Below are 16703 nucleotides of genomic sequence, written 5' to 3' on the forward strand. Positions count from 1 at the left end.
ACCTGTTAAGGGGTGCTGCCGTACCGTTCAGACGGCCGTGCTGTGGCGCTGGTGACGACAAAGATATGGAAAGAAGGCTAAAAGAAAGTAATCTAGGTTATAATCTGTCGTACAGATTAGGCGGAAATGTAGTTGAGCAGCGACTCCCGGGTTTAATGTACGCGGACGATATTGTACTGTTAGCAAATAACCAGGAAGATTTACAAACTTTGGTTAATTGCTGCGGAGACGAAGGAGACGCTCTAGGATTCAGTTTTAGCGCAACTAAGTCAGGTGTGATGATTTTTAACGATAGAACTGATCAGGTGCTTACAATACAACGCCACGAAATACCCAAAGTGGCCGAATACAAATACCTCGGGATATGCCTAACGAAGGGCAGATATACACGATAAAGCATGAACAGGCTCTTAGGGCAAAAGGACGAAGATTCGCCGGGAAAATGAAACATAGGACATTATGGGGGTATAACAAATATGAAGTACTAAGAGGTATTTGGAAAGGAATAATGGTTCCGGGGCTTACTTTCGGCAATGCGGTTCTGTGCTTAAGGGCAGAAGTTCAGTCGAGATTAGACGTAAATTAGAGAGCTGTTGAAAGATTAGCACTAGGTGCCCACGGCAAAACCACAAACGAGGCAGTACAAGGGGATATGGGCTGGGCATCGTTCGAAGCACGGGAAGCTAAGAGTAAGATACTATATGAAGAACGCCTGAGGAAATTGGACGATAACAGGAGGGCAGCTAAGGTGTTTAAATATTTATACAGAAAGAGCGTTGACTCACAGTGGCGGAAAAGAACTAGAAAACTAACCAGTAAGTATGCAGGTCATGAGGACGCAGAAAGAAAGAGCATTAAACGACAGGTTAAAAACGCGGAAGTTAAAAATTGGATGAATTCAATGGAAAAGAAGCATAGTGTAGAACTATATCTATACTGGAAAAAGCATATCAGGAAAGAAATTTTCTATGATAACTCAAGAGGCAGTGCCCTACTTTTTGAAACTAGGCCAGGGTGTCTTAGAACGCGCAGCTACAAAAAGAAATTTAACGAAGATGACACATGTGCAGTGCGTGGTATATCTGTGGAAACAATTGAACACCTCATACTCAAATGTGATGGTATCCATCCGGATGTCGATGCAGGCACAGTCACTCTTCCTGAGGCCCTAGGGTTAAGGATAAGAATGGTCATGTAAATAAATCTGCAGTGGAAGTTAGCAAAAAGCGATTAGAGGATTGGTGGCTGAAAAGCAGAGATGTGACATAAGGTTAGAAGTGTAGGAAACAGTAGTTAAAGAAGATTGCGGATCTTAATGAGAATTGACAACACAGTTGAACAAAAATGAAGAAAGAAAAGCTAAGCATGGTGGAAATTGCCACCACCCCGTTTCAAAGGGGGCGCTCCTATCCATCCATCCATACATCCACATGAAGCCCAGCCACAGGTTTTAAATGAATCTATGTGTGTGTGTGCAAAAGCATGAGTTTTGTAGAGTGGCGAGATGTGCATTTAGGATTTCTTTTTCCCTTGGTATACAACTAAGTGTTGTCTAATTTCGCATTTATGTGTTCACATTTATATGTTAAAATATCTACATTTGTGTGTTCAAATGTGTTTATGTAATTTGAGAGCTGTTCCCTGTTTATATTTGTTTTTTAATAAGCATGCACTGAAATGCCGAATTGTGTTAACTGGGGCAGGAGCCTCTGTCAGGCTATGAGCCTTTAGCTCCTGCTCCATTTTTCTCTGTTGTGAGAACATGAAAAATGAAATAAAGAAAGAAAGAAAGAAAGGAAGAAATAAAGAAGGAAAGAGAGAGGAAGAAAAAAGAGAAAGAAAGAAAGAGAAAGAAAAAAGAGGAAGGAAGAAAGAAACAGAAAGAAAGAAAGAAAGAGAGAAGGAAAAAGAAAGAAGGAAAAAAAGAAAGAAAGAAAGACAGAGAGAAAGCAAGAGGAAGAAAGAAAGAAAGAGAGAAAGGAAGAGAGAGAGAAAGAAAGGAAAAGAAAGAAGGAAGGAAAGAAAGTAAGAAAGAAAGAAAGAGAAAAGAAAGGAAGAAAGAAAGAAAGAAATAAAGAAAGGAAGAAAGGAAGAAAGGAAGAAAGAAAGAAACAAAGGTAGAAAGAAAGAGAGAAAGAAAGAAAGAAAGAAAGAAGGAAAGAAAGAAAGAGAGAAAGGAAGAAGGAAAAAGAAAGAAGGAAAAAAAGAAAGAAAGAAAGACAGAGAGAAAGCAAGAGGAAGAAAGAAAGAAAGAGAGAAAGGAAGAGAGACAGAAAGAAAGGAAAAGAAAGAAGGAAGGAAAGAAAGTAAGAAAGAAAGAAAGAGAAAAGAAAGGAAGAAAGAAAGAAATAAATAAAGAAAGGAAGAAAGAAAGAAACAAAGGTAGAAAGAAAGAAAGAAGGAAAGAAAGAAAGAAAGAAAGAAAGAGAGAAAGGAAGAAGGAAAAAGAAAGAAGGAAAAAAAGAAAGAAAGAAAGACAGAGAGAAAGCAAGAGGAAGAAAGAAAGAAAGAGAGAAAGGAAGAGAGAGAGAGAGAGAAAGGAAAAGAAAGAAGGAAGGAAAGAAAGTAAGAAAGAAAGAAAGAAAGAGAAAAGAAAGGAAGAAAGAAAGAAAGAAATAAAGAAAGGAAGAAAGGAAGAAAGAAACAAATGTAGAAAGAAAGAGAGAAAGAAAGAAAGAAAGAAAGAAGGAAAGAAAGAAAGAAAGAAAGAAAGAGAGAAAGGAAGAAGGAAAAAGAAAGAAGGAAAAAAAGAAAGAAAGAAAGACAGAGAGAAAGCAAGAGGAAGAAAGAAAGAAAGAGAGAAAGGAAGAGAGAGAGAAAGAAAGGAAAAGAAAGAAGGAAGGAAAGAAAGTAAGAAAGAAAGAAAGAGAAAAGAAAGGAAGAAAGAAAGAAAGAAATAAAGAAAGGAAGAAAGGAAGAAAGAAAGAAACAAAGGTAGAAAGAAAGAGAGAAAGAAAGAAAGAAAGAAAGAAGGAAAGAAAGAAAGAGAGAAAGGAAGAAGGAAAAAGAAAGAAGGAAAAAAAGAAAGAAAGAAAGACAGAGAGAAAGCAAGAGGAAGAAAGAGAGAAAGGAAGAGAGAGAGAGAGAAAGGAAAAGAAAGAAGGAAGGAAAGAAAGTAAGAAAGAGAAAAGAAAGGAAGAAAGAAAGAAAGAAATAAAGAAAGGAAGAAAGAAAGAAACAAAGGTAGAAAGAAAGAGAGAAAGAAAGAAAGAAAGAAAGAAAGAGAGAAAGGAAGAAGGAAAAAGAAAGAAGGAAAAAAAGAAAGAAAGACAGAGAGAAAGCAAGAGGAAGAAAGAAAGAAAGAGAGAAAGGAAGAGAGAGAGAAAGAAAGGAAAAGAAAGAAGGAAGGAAAGAAAGTAAGAAAGAAAGACAGAGAGAAAGCAAGAGGAAGAAAGAAAGAAAGAGAGAAAGGAAGAGAGAGAGAAAGAAAGGAAAAGAAAGAAGGAAGGAAAGAAAGTAAGAAAGAAAGAAAGAGAAAAGAAAGGAAGAAAGAAAGAAAGAAAGGAAGAAAGAAAGAAACAAAGGTAGAATGAAAGAGAGAAAGAAAGAAAGAAAGAAACAATGAAGGAAAGAAAGAAAGAAAGAAAGTAAGAAAGAAAGAAAGAAAGAAAGAAAGAAAGAAAGAAAGAAAGAAAGAAAGAAAGAAAGAAAGAAAGAAAGAAAGAAAGAAAGGAATATTATTCTTCCGCCTCATGAAGCGACGAAACACTGGCTTAGACCAACCAAGATAAAAATTTATAGGACACTTAACATAACTTGGAGACGGAATGAAAAAAGAGCCTGTCAATATACTGTAATGCTTTCTTTCCGCTAAGAGAAGCTAGAGCGATCATGGACGTGATAAAATAATTATGATCGAAAATCCACCAACCTGTGAAAGGCAGACATCAACGCCATTGATTCAACTGGTGGCTGAGAGCACAGACGCAGCGAGGAATTTCTAGTTCAAGCACTGACAGGCAAGCTGCACCTGTGTAATGCGCTCCAGCTAGCTCTGTTCAAGCCCTTGACAGAAGGCAAGGTCAGCTTTTATAACTGTGAAATGGGTTCGCGCTTCGCCGCTGTCCAGTCGATTGTCTCCTCTCCGCTATCATCGTCGCTTGAGTGCGCACCTATTTCACAGTCATGAAACAATAAGTACCCCCATAAAAACTATACATCATCATCATCATCAGCCTGACTACGCCCACTGCAGGGCAAAAGCCTCTCCCATGTCTCTGCAAATTAACCCTGTCCTTTGGGAGTTGAGGCCACCGTATCCCCGCAAACTTCTTAATCTCATCCGCCCACCTTCTATGAACAAAAACTATACATACATAGCGGAAGATTGCGTGACTAGCCGTATCAAGACCACGGTAGACGCGCTTTAGTATACTACTGAGCAGTAATCTTGCAAACAGCTAGAGCAAGCTGTTTACATGGATAACCAACAGGCCCAAATTCACGCCTTAAGTAATCTCGCGATTGCAATTATCACGTGTGACCACGCTATGTAATAGTTTGTTCTCTCTGTCTCTGCACTGCGTCTCACTCAGACGAGCTGAGAGACTACACCGCACCATGGCTGTGTTTTATGGCCATTGGTTTCACTGCATGCGAACCATCGACCATTTAAAATAAGAATGAATTGCCTCCCAATGTCCACAAGAAGTGCACAATTAAAGCTGTAGTTTCTGAAGTCTTGGAGTGGACCTACGGCGAGCAGTTTTCGCTACGCACATTGCGCTAGACATTTTCTAACCCTTTCATGGTTGCTGCTTTCAACTGCATCGGCAGCATTTGCGTGTAAAGTTGTTGATGTATAGAAACGCTATTTCTTCTGATTCATTCAGGGTTTTCAAGATAGGCAAAGATTTCAAAACATTTAATGACATTTTTGAAGTGCACAGAAACTTTCAGCGTTAAAATGTACCCGTATAACACCTCATGCTTGACTCATGGTGTCCAATACGTTACTATAGTAGGATACAACTTAAAAAAAAAAACAGCAGTTGCTATCGCTGGGCCACGGTCCGCGGCGTCTTGTATTACTCCGCCGGCTAACCACAACTGTAAACGAAATCAGCTTTTTAATGCTTGACTATATCAAACAATCCACGTGTCAAAATCCTAGAGCTTATAATTTTTTTCTTGTGATAAGCTTCTTGTTTACGTAACAAGAAACGCTTAAGCACCGGACTACTTTTTTGTCGCGTAGGAATTCTGTGCGCGGAGGCTGAATATGGGCGGAGCTTCACTGCAGACTTAAGATGTATCCGACTATAATGCACCAGTAAACAACATATATGTACGAACTTGACAGCTGAGTGCACGGCACATTCCTTCGTTTAGTCTAAATCATTTAGGGATTCACTATGACGCCTCTTCTAACGCACTATCAGCTTTGCAATATCACATTTCTAATGCACTCTCAGCTTTTTCTTTGATCGTCGGGAAATATTACCTTGGCAGCGCTGCCGACCGCAGCGCCTCCGCTCTCCTCTACTAGAGCACCCTGGCGGAGGGCAACGAAAGACGGAGCTGTACGATCTACGCACTACGCTTTCTCGTGGCCACCGCAAAGACGGCGACGATACCCGCTTCAGCTCGCCGCAACGAGCGGCCTAGTGCGTGCGCTGACTGCACAGCGGTGCGATGATCCAGGTCAAAATCGAGTTCGAGCGCACGTGCTCCGAAAAGCGTAGAGGCGACACTGGGCGTACGATAAGCGAAGGCTGAAAGGACGTCCCGGCAATGTCGCTTGCGTTCCGGTCACGTGGTATGCCTTCGTCAGGGTATATGTTTAGAATTGGTACGTCTTCGAGCCGTTACATTGAAGTCACTTCACGTTTACTTTCAACACAGAGAGACATTGGCGGCTGCCTTGGCCCGCACTTGCCCGAGCCATGAGAAGACGTGTTCGCCAAAAGGTTCGGTGAAGGAGTTACAGTGATACTGCATCTTTTTACCGGCAGTGCGTTCACATCATGTACGCCCTTATATTCAATGCGAGACAAATGTATTCAGAATGCATAAAATTCCGGTATCTCTCCTTAGCCTTTATGCTTAACGAAGATCGAACAACGAAAGTAATAGTGTGCAAATGGCAACATAGGCTATGAGCATATACTAGCGTAATATAAAAAGTAAGCATTTTCGCGATAATACCGCCAGATAAACACGAGCATAAACTAAACTCAAAGCAGATAAATTAAAGCAAAAATTGGCCCCCAAAAATTTAGAGCACTTGACTTTCCGCAATACAGAAAAAAATTGACTCCCCGCAGACACAACAAATATATCGCACCGAATTCTAGTGCTTTCATTTTCATTTCTCGCAAAAACTTGGTCCTTTGTAGAATAAATTTATAGCTGTATACAGTGGTCTAAAAAAAAATAAAACCCGTCTTACAAAATTTGATGTAAAGTATTGCTTGAAAACAACTTTCCATTACGGTTGTTTACACCGAAAGCATGCTGAAACATGCTGAAACAGCGGAAGAGAAGCGTGAAGAACTTTTTTGTAAATGCCACTGCTGTTTCCGGTCTTGGGTATCGCTCCAGCTACTTCACAACGCATCACTTCATGCGTCGTTTAGACTTTCGGAGACTGAAGCGATGAACGGATAGAGAGGCGGGAGACGGTATGCTCTGAAGAGAAAACACACATCGTTTAGCTAAGGCCACAGGCCCCAACAATGCACAGAAAGTGGCGGAAATCAGGCAGAAGAGAAGCTAATATGGTTTCATACTGTATGATGGTCATAAATGCATGCTTTGCGATCCTTCCCGAATATGCCGAACCCAGCCACAGCTGAGAAACGGCAAGCATGCTTCACTGCAAGCTCACCAAACGTGAGGTGAAGTACTTTTGGCTTTTCAGGTGAAGCCAACATTACAGAATAAATCGAGAATGTGCACGCCATCACCTTTCTACGCTTGTGTTGCCGTATTTGTGCAACGTAGCTTCAAACAAACCGATTCCTAAAGCTACAGGCCGGTAGCACTGCGTATACTCCTAGAAAATAGGTCATTTAATAAGGGGTGTTCTCAGCAACGAAAATTAGAGCAGATGGCAACACACGTTTCCATGAAGCTAACGTCGACATTCACTATTTAATCAATATTAATGCAAAAATTCATTTTGTAGAAGGCATGAATCCCAGTGCCTCAGAGGAGAAGGTAACTGAATATAATAAAAAAATTCGTAGGTGCCCTGGAGAATAGCCTTAGTCATTTGGTCAGCCCTTGAGAGGAAAACAGTAGCTGCATGCCATGCGATGAACACATAGCCCCCTAGTGCTTTGAACAATAAGCTCAAATTGCACATGAAGGAAGCGCGAAAACTACCTTCGCATATGATTGTAAACAAGCTACTAGCCAGCTTGTAGTTTTTGGTAACTTAAATACTGGCAATTAATTTCTTAATCGTGAAATTATTCGTTTCTTTTTTACAATGCTGCTATATCAGCCCGTTTCTCTCGGCTTGGTATTGTCGTGCCCGACCCCAGTGTAATGTCTGCAAGGCTCAATTTGCCTTGAGAAGCAAAATTTGTTTACTAGACTGTCCACTCCCGGTATTAGACCGTACCGCCTAGGCGTACAGAGGTGTTCACCGTTAACGGGAACAGGCGTGCGCATGTCTTTCGCGCGCACCACGCCGCTGATATTCTACAGCACCGTCTGCTTTACGTGTATTTTGTTGATACAAGGCATGTCTCCTGAACGTCGCGATTCAGTATCGCGATAAAGTCGAAAGGAACACGCTCGCCTGTCACGGTAATGGTGGTCGCCACTGTACAGTCCACGAAGCAATATGGCTATCGAAAAGTTAACGTTTTTTTCGTGTTCTGTCTAGCAAGTGCATGTTTTTACTTTCGTAATCGCTACCAAAAATTATGCAGTCTCGAAACCTGTCACGAAGGCGAAAAAACAGTCTACCACTTCTGTATCTCCGAAAGAACCGTCTCCGCAGTGATATTCCTCCTCGATAGCAGATGCGTGTCGCTCTGTCTTATAATCTCCCGTAATGCCAGCTGAAACACGCAATGGTTATTTCCGTCGGCGATTGTGATATCAGGAACGCTACGCGCATGCGTCATCAAGTCAGGCATCAATGATAAGCCGTCGCGTGCTTCGTTCACAGTGTGCATAGTTGGGAGAATGTGCGAGATATTCTTCATTAGGCGTTAGCTGCTAGTGTAATTATCCAAGCACACAACCAGTAAACTGCGCAGTGCAGAGAGAAACGTAAACACAGCACAAATATGACAGTTAAAAACCTGAAGATAATAGTAAAAGCTTTAGATGTTACACGTTGTAACAATGTTACACTTTTAAAACAAAAGTTTTCATACTTCGCACAATGCAAAATTATAACACCTAATCATTTGTATTCCGAGTTTCGAGTACTGCATATTGGAAGTTACGGTATATACGAATAAAGCCAAGATCGCTGCAACCTAGTAAAGCAAAAGGAACGATTTTTTACAGCGTGGGGCGGGTTAGGGATTGGACTTGTGTATTCGTTCAGGTAGAAGATTATTCCAGAGAAAGTAAAAGCAGAGACAACAGCATACCGTGCGCGGTATCCGAACCCACGGCCTAGGAACGTCGCGTCCAGGGCTCTACCAGCTGGGGTACGGCGGTGGCTGTCTTAAGATATCGTTGAAGTGCATTGCTCTTGAGTAACTTCCCCTTTAGAGTGTTCGCCAGCGACACCCCACCATAACGGTGAATGGGCGAAGTCCTAGGTGGCACGTAGAACCCCCTCTTCACTCTTCCGATAAAATCCAGCAATCACACTGTGACAGCCATACTTCCTCTCCACTCTGATTGTAGATCGCGGTTTCCCTCTCCTAACCCGTTCCCTCTTTCCATCTCTACCTTTTCCCTCTCTCGCTTTTCCTGTCATCCATAATCTTCTCTTAAAGGTGCACTGAAGAGGAATCTGAACTCGACTTTTTGCCGCGGGAACTCGATCTACACGTTCCGAGCATTCTTAGAAACTTCGATTTACTGCCCTGTGTGGCCGATTTCCCTAATTAAATCGAATTAACGTCCGGCTCCCGCCTTTTTTGTTTTAATTCTGCCTCGTACGGTGGGCGGAGTCGACCAACGCGGGGAGCGCCTTTCACCCAGTCCCGTGGCGGCTTGCCGCTCTGCCATCGGCGGAGTAATACGTAGTATTCCGTAGAAGCAAATAGTCCGCGCATATTTTTATTTCTGCGGGCTTATTTTGCGGTTATATTATCTGCAAATGAAACTATTTATTCACGGAAGCCTAAAAAACAAAATGAAGCGAAAGCAAAGCCTCCAAGGAGCTAGCTGAAAGGCACTCCCCGCGTTGGTCGACTCCGCCCACCATACGAGGCAGAATTAAAAAAAAAAGGCGGGAGCCGGGCGTTAATTCGATTTAATTAGGGAAATCGGCCACACAGGGCAATAAGTCGCAGTTTCTAAGAATGCTAGGAACGTGTAGATGAGTTCCCGCGGCAAAAAGACGAGTTCAGATTCCTCTTCAGTGCACCTTTAAAGTGAACAGAACAATTTTCCTCCGTCCACTACGTCTCCTCTCCACCGAGGCTTCATATGCCAACACCGGACTGTAAATCGGTAAATTGGTTCTTGAGGAAAGGAAATGGCGCAGTATCTGTCTCACATATCTCGGCGGACACCTGAATCGTGCCGTAAAGGAAGGGAGGAAGGTAGGAGTGAAAGAAGAAAGAGAGAAAGAGGTGCCGTAGTGGAGGTCTCCGGAATAATTTCGACCACCTGGGGATCTTTGGTTTGGTTTGGTTTGGTTTGGTTTGGTTTGGTTTATGGGGTTTAACGTCCCAAAGCGACTAAGGCTATGAGAGACGCCGTAGTGGAGGGCTCCGGAAATTTCGACCACCTGGGTTTTTTTAACGTGCACTGACATCGCACAGTACACGGGCCTCTAGAATTTCTCCTCCAAAGAAATTCAACCGCCGCGGCCGGGATCGAACCCGCGTCTTTCGGGTCAGCAGCCGAGCACCATAACCACTGAGCCACCGCGGCGGCACCTGGGGATCTTTAACGTGCACCGACATCGCACAGCACGCGGGCGCCTCTTGCGTTTCGCCTCCATCGAAACGCGGCCGCCGCGGTCGTGTTCGAACCCGGGTACTGCGGCTCGGTAGACGAGCGCCTTGCCACTGAGCCACCGCGGCGGGTGGATGCTTTTTCGATAATGGTCGTTCTAATGCTAACGGATTAAAAAGTAAAAACAAAAATTGATAGGGGTTTAACGTAGTAGAGACGAGTAGACCTGCGAAAGCAGGTGTTCATTCTTCAAATGGAGGGTGCACTTGATCTCCGTCTTAAGGTTATGATGCCATATCTTTAATTGGTTAGTGGTCATATAAGCAGAATTGATCATCCTGTACTTAACATTCATAAGTTGAGGCGAGTACTCATACCACTACCAGTGCAGATGAGCAGCGATTAAGAGATGCGCCACTGCACTGGCAGGCGGCTGTTTCTATCACAGCCTCCTGTCGGGATTTTTCGGACCATGTTGCACTTCCTGAGCGACCTCTCGTGCACATGTCGCGACACTCCTCCGAACTTACCCGAGCTTACCCCAGTAACTCAGTTAATAAGATCGGGCAATATAGTTTTAGCCCCACCGTACGGTAAACACGGCGACTACTACGGCAACTGCTACCGTACGACAAATGTGGATAGGAAAGCCTGGCAACAGTAGCAACGGCAACGCGTTGCCGAATTTACCGGACAACTGTCCAGCTACGCTAAAACTGTAAAACAGGTCGGGTTGCTAGGCAACGGCACAAGATCGCGCTTTCGTACGGTGAACGTACATACGGTGAAAAGATCCTTGGTAAGTGTTCGTGAACGTATAAGTGCTTTCACACGAAAGAAAAAAAAACCTGAGGGAAACAGACAGCACTGTATTCTTCCTCCCATGCAGGCCTGGGCCATCCACAAAGCGTGGATGATGAAGTGTTATAATTATCCCTAAAGCTGAGAAAACGTATTTAACTTGTAATTCTGTAGGGTAACCCAGTCTAAGCGCAGATTATCCTGCAAGCATTTGAACGCTTTACCGGGCACATAAGATGAGCTGGCACGAGTTGTTTTTCTGACTGAAACCAAGAAGAGCATAGGCGTAGGTGGTCACGCCATATAGAGACTACGCAGCAATCGAAAAATATATCAATAAGAGCCCTCCTGTACATCACGCATAAATAGGGTAACATTTTTCATTCCCGATTAGACCGGCTGCGGTTCAATTCTCACTTCCATCGAACGCAATGCTTTTAGGGGTAACAAGGAGCTGACTGATCTGAGGTTGGTGGTCTAAAAACCAGTCTTAGCAAAACAGCGACGCCTTTGTGTTTCAGTGGTTCAGCAGGTGGCATTAATGAGAGCTTTGCAGTGAGTACAAAGCTTACCGGGAAACTAGTTAACCTCATGAACAAAAGGATCTAGATACTCCGGTCAATTTGCCCTGTTTTTTTCTTCTTCGCGGGTGGCCATGCACAGCAACAAGCGGTGATTTCACCTTATTTAGACTGAAACAAGATTCCTTCAACTTTTTCTGTGTCACACAAACTTTCTTTCAAAACTCTTCATCACCGTTTTTTCAGTAACCACTTCACGTGTCTGTGAAAAAAATAGAGTCAAATATAATCTAATTTAAGCCATGCACCTACTGAGGATTTTAGCTATCATAGGTCATCCGCTTTTTTCGCCCCTTGTGATGCTTGGCCTTTGCTTAAGCGCCAGCTGAAGGTATGGTTTTTATAGGGTTTAACGTGCCAAAGCGACTCAGGCTATGAGGGACTCCGCAGTGGAGGGCTCCGGAAATTTCGACCACCTAGGGTTCCTTAACGTCCACTGACATCGCACAGTACAAGAGCCTCTAGAATTTTACCTCCATAGAAATTCAGCCTCCGCGGCCGGGATCGAGCCCGCGTCTTTCGGGTCAGCAGTCGAGCGCCATAACCACTGAGCCACGGCGGCGTCAGCTGAAGGGACATACCTCGCAAGCTTGTTGGAAGCGAATTTAATTGTTTGTTATTAATACATTAGCATTAGAAGGGCATATGCAAGCGGAAATAGCGACCTCCACCATGAGTATACTCATTACTTGAGCGTGTTAACCTGGGATATAGCGAATTTGCCTTTCATGTGTTACCATGAACAAAGCGAACCTAAATATGCCATCTCTGATATAACGAACTTTCGTCTGTTGACCACGGATGTAGCGAACTTCTTAGTGTGTTGACCTCGGATCTTGTCTACCACCTCGGATATAACGAACTTTAATGCGCCAACGCCGGATATAACGAACGTTTGTCTGCTAACGCATTCTAACGATCCAATGAGGATCTCCAAAAAACTTTTTTCCTTAATGGCCTGATCTCGTGAAGCAGGTAATCTCGATAGAGAATGGGCTTGCTATATGCAAAGTGACTTCACAATTTTTGGTAGGCCATTTGGCATTTGCGTAAATTACTACATGTGTCAATCACGATAAAAAGGCAGCAAGTTACGCGTAGATCGGCTTAACGTTAGGCCCTCCGTGTAACTGTACTTTAAAACTGCTAAATTAAAAACGTGAAGCGTACTTTGTCGAAGAACTTGATAACGCAAGAACTCGAAATTCTAGAGGCCCGTGTACTGTGGGTCGAAATTTCCGGAGCCCTCCACTACGGCGTCTCTCATAGCCTTAGTCGCTTTGGGACGTTAAACCCCATAAACCAACCAACCATCCAATACTTTCCCAGATTCAAAGCGCAAGGAAGTGTACTTTTCTGCTGGCCATTAAAAAGAAAACAAGCTCATGTTTAAAGAGACGGTGACGACCAATAACGGTTTCGCTGTATCCATAGATTACCGCCAGACTAGGTCGAAAAATTAATTATAGGTGTCGCCACCATCGGCCGTTTTCTCATGCAAAAAGTGTGACGACAAAAAAGCCTCAAGTCACCCGTGACTAGGCTACGCCTGATTTTACTTCCAGACGGTGTCCACAGACATATCTAGTCTTGACGTCATGAGTTTGAATCCAGTAGCAGGCAACTTGTTTAAATCAAATTTTCTGAGCAAGACATCAACAGCCTTATAATCACTTTTTTTTCCTGGCAACGAAAAATTGCGGAGCTCTGGTCACTGTAGAAGTAACGATAATTTGGTTGTTGTGTTTCCTTTTAGAAGCCGCTTAAGAACATAGTTATAGAACATTCTATGGGCATGTCTGCATCCTTATGCCTCAACGCCGACCATGTTGAAGACTCATTTCGCGAAGTTCGTGCTACTCAACACCATCATCATCAGCCTGATTACGCCCACTGCAAGGCAAAGGCCTCTCCCAGGTCTCTCCAATTAACCCTGTCCTTTGCCAGTTGTGGCCACTGTATCACTACGAACTTCAAAATCTCATCCGCCAACTAACTTTCTGCCGCCCTCTGCTATGTTTGTCTTGTCTTGGAATCCATTCCGTTATCCTTAAGGACCAGCCGTTACCTTGTCTTCGCATTACATGCCCTGCCCAAGCCCACTTCTTCTTCTTGGTTTCGACTAAGATGTCATTAACCGGCGTTTTTTCCCTCACCCACTCCGCCCGCTTCCGATCTCTTAACGCTACACGTATAATTTTTCTTTCCATAGCTCGCGGCGTTGTCCTTGACTTAAGCTGAACCCTCTTTGTTAGCCTCCACGTTTCTGCCCCATAGGTGAGTACCGGCAAATGAGGGGCACCATGATTCCCACGCCGCTCTTTACAAATGCCGCTGCTACGGGCAAAGCGAAGTCCAAGTTACTGCAGCTCTTTGATGTCTTAGCTAACACAAGCGAGCCTATGCCTCATATATCAGTGTTTGTCCTTTCGTTAAGGAACGTGTGGTTTCGGAATTTAGAAAAAATTGAACGTTCCGCACTGCCTTTCAGTTTAAAAAGTTGAATTTATTTTGACCGTTTCCAGCTGGTCTCTTCGTAGCTGCCAACCAACTTTACCCCATGCAAACAGTTTTCTACGATGCAGAACACGAGTGGACATACCACAGCTGATGTGACTTCGGTATTTAAGAGCGTTCTACTCAAGTGCTATCTGAAGGCCGCCACCACAAACGGAATGTCCACTCTCTCAACACTGAAAGTTACGGTGGTCATGTTCCCACGGCGTAACGCCGGCATGGGAGCAAAAGTCATCGGTAGTGTTGCAGCAGGCAGACCCAAAAGACCACAAAGATTTTTACGCTGCACGAAACGGCATCTTGCAAAGCCTTGCATGTGTCGTACTTCTCTACAGATCTTGTAGGCAACTTGCACTCGGGCAGTACTTGCAAAATAAAAAAGGCCAATTACTGATCTTGCATCCTGCTCAGGTATGGTAAACTGTTGCTCTTACCTATGTACAGTAAGCCGTTCTTGTACCAACGAAGCAAGAGTAAGAAGATCTGAGCGACAATGCACAGACAAAATCCAATGCCAGTAATTTTTTATCTGATTCCATATGATTTGTGCTAGACAAAGCCACTGCCTGATTAAAAATGCCGCCAACATGGGAGTGCCTGTTGATGCGCAAGACTTCTTAACTCTTCTGCTGACGTGCAGTCATGCTTCTTGTCACTGGCCTGTGACTCACTACTTCATTTGTTTCATTCTTGACAGCCCTTCGTCGTTCTTTAGCCACCGAAGTCGAGGAAGGCGCGGATTCTTCGGCGCAGTTGTCGGTCGGTTCATCAGCGTCAGAATCCGTCAGAATCGGGAAGGCGGTGGAGTTGTCGCTCCCAGCCCTTGTAGTCATTGGGTGCTGGGAGTCGGAGGAGCGAGATGTCGACGGAGGACGGTGGTCTAACGAGTCATTCTGGTCATTTCGGCTGGACGAGCGGTGCGGATGCAAAAGGCATTGACGTTTTGGGGGCGGTGAATTGCCACGCTGAGATTGAGTAGTAGTACTGGAGGGAAGTGGTTGTTTCTCTCGCGCAGGAGGACCCGATTCTTCGGTACCTGAAGGACTTTGCTCGCTTCGGTCTGGTAAATCCGATGAAGTGGTCTCTCGCTTGTCATCGCGGCAATGACCTGGGCCTCCAGTCGTCGCCCGTAGGTCCTTCACTGTCATCTTGGCTCCTGGGGGACCATCTTTACAAGTCGCAGCGGCAGCAGCAGGAGGGGACTTGGGTGGCACGTATTGGGTCGTTGAAATACCGGGCAATTGTTGAACGCGCTCCTGATTTGAGTTTGGGATTTCCGAGGAGGATGGAGATTGACAAATGGTAAGTTTCACGGCGGAAAACATACCTAGTGGCTTGCTCCGTCCGCTTTGCCGCCTCGAAGGTCCTGTGTAGCCAATGTCCCTAGCTGATCTTGTAGAAGCAGTGCGGTCAGCATCCTTACCTTCTGAGATGTCCCTGGTCATCGACCCTGCCGCACGGCACACGGCAGCGGAAGATGATGTGGCTGAATTCTTGGCAGAGTCGGCGTGATTACTCGAAGGCGTTGATACTGATGACGACACCGCTGCGCAGGTCGAAGACTCCGAGGCCGTCAGAATCGGAAAGGCGGTGGAGTTGTCGCTCGGCAAGTTCCCAGCCTTTGTAGTCATTGGGTGCGGGGAGTCAGAGGAGCGAGAGGTCGACGGTGTGCAGTTATCCAACGAGTCATTCTGGTCAGTTCGACTGGACGAGCGGTGAGGAAGCGAAGGGCGTGGATGTTTTGGGGGCTCGAGCCCCATACGGTGCTCTTCAGGTCTGTCGACCTTGTCGAATACGAGTCGGCCTTTCACTTTCAGTGTCTCCACCGCCTTGGGGAGAGACGGAAGTTGTCCTTTCTCAACAACGGCTTCACCACGGTACATAAATTCGACTAGCGTCTGCAGGTCTCTGCAGTTGACGCCATTCGGAATCAAAATTGTCTCCTTGGTGGGGTCCACGATGAACTGCTCACGGAAGAACTCGCTGAATGCGGACAGCACCTCTTTGTGCGCCTTGAGGAAGAAATCCTTGCAAACGAGCGTCACGTCCTTAGGCCTTTTGTAGAAGGGAGGCAGGTCCATGGCGACCGTGTCGTCCGATGGGTGCCGCCGCCACTTGAGGCAAAACTGGTGGGAGCCCATTGGGGTGGATGTAGGCTGGCTGGTGGCGTCTTTCGCGGGATGCCGCAAGCAGCTTGCGTTGTACTGCCGCGACAGCACGCCTCACAGCGGGTGCCGTACGTCCATTACCGCGTCTTCACCGCCGAGTGAAGGCTAAGATGGCGGCAGGCAGTCTTCAACGGTCCTCACAGGCCTAGGTCACCGCCTCCGCGCGTGAAACCCTCTTCGTTGTCTTCTTTGCTGTGGGGTTGCACGGCTGCATTGTTGTGCGAAGCGTGTTGGCGCATTCGAAATCGGAGGTCAGCAATTTTTCTAGTGCAGACTGCCTGACCCGTAAAGTTGTGGACACCAGGTGTGCAGTGATTTAGGGGTGTGAAATGTGTTGGTTTTTATCCTTATTGATGTTTCTTCACCCTTGTTTAATTCCTTCGAGGGTTTGGAAAATTCTGATCGTTCCAGCCTGTAGTTCTGTAGGATTTCTGCAGAGGTGTATAGCGATACATCATTGTTATGGTGACTGTGCCCAGGTTAGTTATTTGCGGGGGATGTCGTGGGAGAGTTGTCTGGCGAGTTCAAGAACGCGATGACGATGACGATTTATGACGTGTGCGTCCGCCCTTTGCAATGGGTGGACATGCTC

At 44.9% G+C, this 16703-nt stretch overlaps 1 protein-coding gene across 1 annotated transcript; it reads right to left on the reverse strand.

Annotated features, from left to right (window-relative positions):
* Positions 1 to 14560: 14560 nt before the first annotated feature.
* LOC149366998 (uncharacterized) lies at positions 14561 to 16084 on the reverse strand. The gene is made up of 2 exons (XM_089566316.1): positions 14818 to 16084; positions 14561 to 14685 (listed from the first exon to the last, which is right to left on the reverse strand). The coding sequence occupies exons 1-2, from the start codon at positions 16082 to 16084 to the stop codon at positions 14561 to 14563; spliced, it is 1392 nt and encodes a 463-aa protein (XP_089422442.1).
* Positions 16085 to 16703: the final 619 nt, after the last annotated feature.

This window comes from Amblyomma mixtum, chromosome 1, assembly GCF_055824585.1.
Source record: "Amblyomma mixtum isolate Tamu chromosome 1, ASM5582458v1, whole genome shotgun sequence".
In the NCBI taxonomy this organism is placed as follows: Eukaryota; Metazoa; Arthropoda; class Arachnida; order Ixodida; family Ixodidae; genus Amblyomma; species Amblyomma mixtum.

Excerpts from the sequence above, each read along its gene's own strand:
- LOC149366998 (XM_089566316.1), bottom strand. The coding sequence starts at position 16,084 with ATGGGCTCCCACCAGTTTTGCCTCAAGTGGCGGCGGCACCCATCGGAC. Across the intron at positions 14,686-14,817 it reads GAATGACTCGTTAGACCACC|AATCCGCGCCTTCCTCGACT; the intron begins GTCCTCCGTCGA and ends ACTGCGCCGAAG.